Source organism: Triticum aestivum, chromosome 7B (genome assembly GCF_018294505.1).
Source record: "Triticum aestivum cultivar Chinese Spring chromosome 7B, IWGSC CS RefSeq v2.1, whole genome shotgun sequence".
In the NCBI taxonomy this organism is placed as follows: Eukaryota; Viridiplantae; Streptophyta; class Magnoliopsida; order Poales; family Poaceae; genus Triticum; species Triticum aestivum.
Window position 1 is genome coordinate 694,656,448 of NC_057813.1, and position 4,798 is coordinate 694,661,245.

Below are 4,798 nucleotides of genomic sequence, written 5' to 3' on the forward strand. Positions count from 1 at the left end.
AATCTAGATCATCAATCAACTCAAGGACAAAAGATATCTACTCAAAACATCATAGGATGGCAACACATCATTGGATCATAATATGTAGCATAAAGCACCATGTTCAAGTAGGGATTACAGCGGGGTGCGGGAGAGTGGACCGCGTAAAAGAGATGAGGATGGTGATGATGATGGTGATGTTGATGAAGACGATCACCGCGGGGATGATTCCCCTCCCGGTGGCACTCCGGTGCCACCAAGAGAGAGGAGGAGAGATTCTCCCCCTTATGCTTCCTCCTCCATGGCTTTCCCCCTCTGGTCCTTGGCCTTCATGGAGATGATGGCCCCTCCAAGATCCTCCTCCATGGCCTCCGGTGATGATGGCCCCCTCCGGCAGGGTGCCAAAGAGGGCCTAGATTGATTTCTCGTGGCAACAGAGGCTTGCGGCGGCGGAACTTCCGATCTAGGTTAATTCCCGAAAGTTTCAGTATTTATAGGAATTATTGGCGTTGGTTTTATGTCAGGGGGGTCTCCGGGCCGTCCACGAGACAAGGGGCGCCCCCCCTAGGGGCGCGCCCTCCTATCTCGTGGGCAGCCCGGAGCTCTTCTGGCCCAACTCCGATGCTCCGTGGTCTTCTTTTGGTCCATTAAAAATCCTCAAAAATTGGCACGTCATTTGGACTCCGTTTGGTATCCCTTTTCTGTAAAACACAAAAACAAGGAGAAAATAGAAACTGGCACTAGGCTCTAGGTCAATAGGTTAGTCCCAAAAATCATATAAAATGCTATATAAATGCATAAAACACCATAGATGGGTAATATAATAGCATGAATACTTCATAAATTATAGATATGTTGGAGACGTATCACCCACTAATCCAATTAATATAATTAGACAAAATAAGTATAAAACATAGGTATCATAACAAACACATGGTGCACAAGGAAAAGTTCACAAAATCAAGGAAAATTTTGGATTATTACTTGAATGGCTCAGATTTACCCCGCCCTGAATCACCAAAGTTGGAAAATGCTTCATGTAGTACAAAACAAAGCCTTTCAGCCCCAAACAAGTAGGGATAGGCTAGAGTTGAAACCCATAAGATCTTGAAACCTAGTCATGGTTCTGGCACATGGATAGCTAACTTCCATGCACCTCTGTCCATGGCTAGTTCTTTGGTGATATTCCAGTCCTTCAAGTCTCTCCTTACCATCAGCCAAAAAACTCATTATTTCTTCACAAAGCAACAAATAGCCGCAATTGGTAACTTGCTGCACAGCAATGCCTCCTAGTTTAACGACTAATTGTCTGGCTGAGCAAAGTTGAATGGAACCAATCTAGGAGATGTAAAAACATATCCATCTCAGGATATGGTGAAATATCTCCAGCACCCTGAGGGGCGCAAGAATCATCATAGCCATTCAGTAAAGAATAGAACTCATCAACACACAATGGAAACAAATATGCTAAGTTAACTCGGAACATTGTACTGATGGTCGCAGTACTGCAATGAAAAAACATGTTCTAAAATGATACCATGAATCCAGTGAATCCATAATGAATCTTTTAACTAATATTTCATCATGGTTTGGGATTGTGCAATGGAATAAGGATAGCTTAATCTTAAGTCCCATGAAAATATTCAAAATAGAATTAACCTACGATTTATAATAAGACAAGACTGAACTAAAACTGATTATAGAATAGTAGGATGTTGGTTTATTGCCAATAAAATTCATTGTAGATTAGTTGGCCAAATTTCCTCCAATGTTGGCATGATCTTGAGGAGGAGCATCAATGTAATTGCAGCGTAGCTAATACTCAACCACTGAATCTTCCTTCAACTATTGTCATGCCCACATACATGTCCACCTGCACCATGAAACTCAATCAATTGAACAAAGATATAATCTACTACCCCTATAAAAGCACGAGAGGGGGCAGATCCAAGCAATTATACATGTCCATCTACAATATCTGATGGCCCTTATCCTCCCGTGGTTAACACAACAAGCCACGCAATTAAGCCACTGATCCTCGAATTCTTGTGTGAAAAATTTCGATTTCAAAAAATTCATCTTCTTGTATGTACACACAAATAAGGAATTATGCACACGTGATCCTCAAACTATGCAAGATAGAGCATGGTATGGGCCTTGGCAGCACACGGTTAGCCTCTTGTATGTAAGTGCGTTCATATAGCTCACCGCCACCCTATAAATATGCTGCCCACCCCGAGCTTGGGCGCACAAGCAACCTACCTAGCTTTCGATCTCTCAGAGCGTAGCGAGTTCACTCGGCCATCACCGATCTGTAGGAGAGTTGATCCCGTTCCATGTCTGACTTGACTTCCCTTCCGACAGCTGAATTTTGGGGCTTTCAATGCATCGCGGTTTTCTTGGGGTATCTCATTGGCATCGATACGATGTTCATGGTGAAGAGAGCGATGGGGTGGGGCGTCGTGTCGCATCAGCACGCCACAAATTTGGTGCTACAGGTGCAGCAGCACGCCACAAATTTGGTGCATGGGGCCAAAGGGGGCTATTGCCCCCCCCCCCCCCCCGGTCCGTTTCAAAAATAATAATAATAAGTACTCATCTTTATTTCAAAATAACAAAAGCTAACTAGGTCACGAGCCACATCATTATCTATTTCTCTTGGGGACAATGCATGAATTCCACATTCCCAATTGATGTAGGTGTAACAACACAGTCCACGTAGAAATTAATTTGTGACCTCCAAAGAGTCTTTAACTCCGCATGCACCATCTTGGAACCATACAATTAGCTGGGTGAAACCCTTCTCGCATAGCTATGGCTTCCATGTGGCATCCATTGCGTACGTGTGGGCAAAAAGAAAAGCCGCAATAATAAATTACACCAAAGGAAATTGGATCGGACATAAAAGGTTAGTAATTGATTAATGACTGAAGATTAATATAAACTTAATTATATTGAGCACAAGATATTCTTGACATAGCAGGGCCCGAGATAGTATTGCAGCCCTGATCAAAGTTGTTCTTCATTATAGTACACGATGGCATCATATATTCATATATTATCTCTAGCATTATCTTACAGATTGAAGGCTCCTTTATACAAGGAATTGGTTTCTTCACAAAAGAAGAACACGAAACAAACACTGATGGAATGGTTATGAGCGACAGCACATGGGTCTACAAAATTCTGAGCGTCGACACCGTCCCAAAGCAGTTCAATGCCGAGGTGCTCAACACCGGATACCACAAGAACCGCGTGCTCTCGTCGAAAGGTAGGACTGTGATCTCTTTCCCTGGAGCAACAACATGAATATATTTCACTTGTTTGCCAGATGAAAAATATCATTGTTAAGGTAATCAAACCGCTTTTGCCTCTGTCAGCTTCTGGGGAACCTGTCTTGGTTCTCGCAGCATCCGTCCATTGTGCGGTGAGAGAAGCCATCCGAGCAGCGAGGAAGGAGTTTGGAAGCTTGCAGCTCATGTTCCAGCTCGACGTCCCTGCGTCGATGACTCTCGTGAAGGAAATGTGTGGTTTGGAGATCGTGGATAAGTACTTGGAAAGCCTGTCTGAACATCAGTCTTGAGCTGCTGCGGCGTGATTCAAGATTCCGGTGGTCAACTGGAAGGGGTGTATGGTGTGGTCATGTTGCGCAATGTCAAATGGTAAATTGTATACGTGATGTTTGTGATACTTTGTGTTTGCAATTCCTGACTGAACCTAAAGGCGGTGCCTAGTTCCCATGCTAGCTGCTCGCTTGCCACTTGGAAAGGCCCGATTTTCCAAAGCAAGAAACCGAAACTATATTGTACTGTACTTTATAAAGGCAAAAACACAACAGGTTAACATGCAACCTGTCACCAGATTTCCTTTTTACGCTACACCTGTATTCATCCGGTTACCAGATTGACCATATTAATTAAACAGGCTTCTATCGAGAACATATAACTTGCTCCTTGCTCCTAGGTATACTTATTACTACCTCGCCAGAATACACCACAAATCATCAGAAATTGGAGTATTTCGTGCTGGTGCATGCCATGCATGTGTGCTACTGCCCACGACAATCTATTCACAAATGGTTGTGCTTGTAGCTTGTGATTATTATGATGTGCTTGTCTGTCTACTATCGGGACTTCTAAGTGACCATTTTGATTCCTATATGTTTCATGAAAATTATATGTCATGAACAGAAATACTAGTTCAAAAGTTACCCACTGAAAAACTGAAGAATCAACTACATTAGAGAATAAAGATGTGGAGAACACTGAAGTTCAAATCACATATTACTCGAAATATGGATAAGGTGGAATCGAAAAAGAGGCAAACATAGAAATCCGTAAAGTGTTGCAGTTTTGGTTGCCCACAATGTATACCAAAAATGGAAGTGTAGATCAAAACTAAATAAACATATAATGACATCGAAAACCAAATGTCATGTTTTTTTTGCTGATAAGATGCCACAGTGCAGCTAATGAATGGAAAAGAGCAATGAAGGTGTGTAAGAGAAGAAAACCTTGCATGGAATAAAATGCAGGAACAGGTAAATGGGAATTCTGGGGGAAGAAATAGAGCATGCAAGTGACAAAGAACGTACAGTTGCAATTACAAGCATAGATTGAACAAGAGATGTGAAACCCTCTGCCGCTTCCCAGGCCCTCGGTACACTGGATTGTTCTTTATTCATACAAAGTAGAACCTATTGATGTATCAGTAAATCAAAGCATTCTGCCTATTCAAGTGTAGGAATAGTATAGCTCAACATCCAGTTCACTATGAGTATATCTCTCAAGTGTCTGATGAGCCATATGCGATTCACTCG

General features: G+C 42.4%; 1 protein-coding gene across 1 annotated transcript; it reads left to right on the forward strand.

The window, feature by feature from the left end:
• Positions 1-2,426: 2,426 nt before the first annotated feature.
• On the forward strand, positions 2,427-3,562 carry LOC123158498 (putative aldehyde oxidase-like protein). The gene is made up of 3 exons (XM_044576460.1): positions 2,427-2,501; positions 3,061-3,250; positions 3,360-3,562. Exons 1-3 carry the CDS (start codon positions 2,427-2,429, stop codon positions 3,560-3,562), a joined length of 468 nt encoding a protein of 155 aa, XP_044432395.1.
• Positions 3,563-4,798: the final 1,236 nt, after the last annotated feature.

Bases quoted from the DNA above. Each gene is read 5' to 3' on its own strand.
- LOC123158498 (XM_044576460.1), top strand. From the start codon at position 2,427: ATGGGGTGGGGCGTCGTGTCGCATCAGCACGCCACAAATTTGGTGCTA. The intron at 2,502-3,060 runs GTGCATGGGGCC...ATTATCTTACAG, and splicing joins AGCAGCACGCCACAAATTTG to ATTGAAGGCTCCTTTATACA. The intron at 3,251-3,359 runs GTAGGACTGTGA...TGCCTCTGTCAG, and splicing joins CCGCGTGCTCTCGTCGAAAG to CTTCTGGGGAACCTGTCTTG.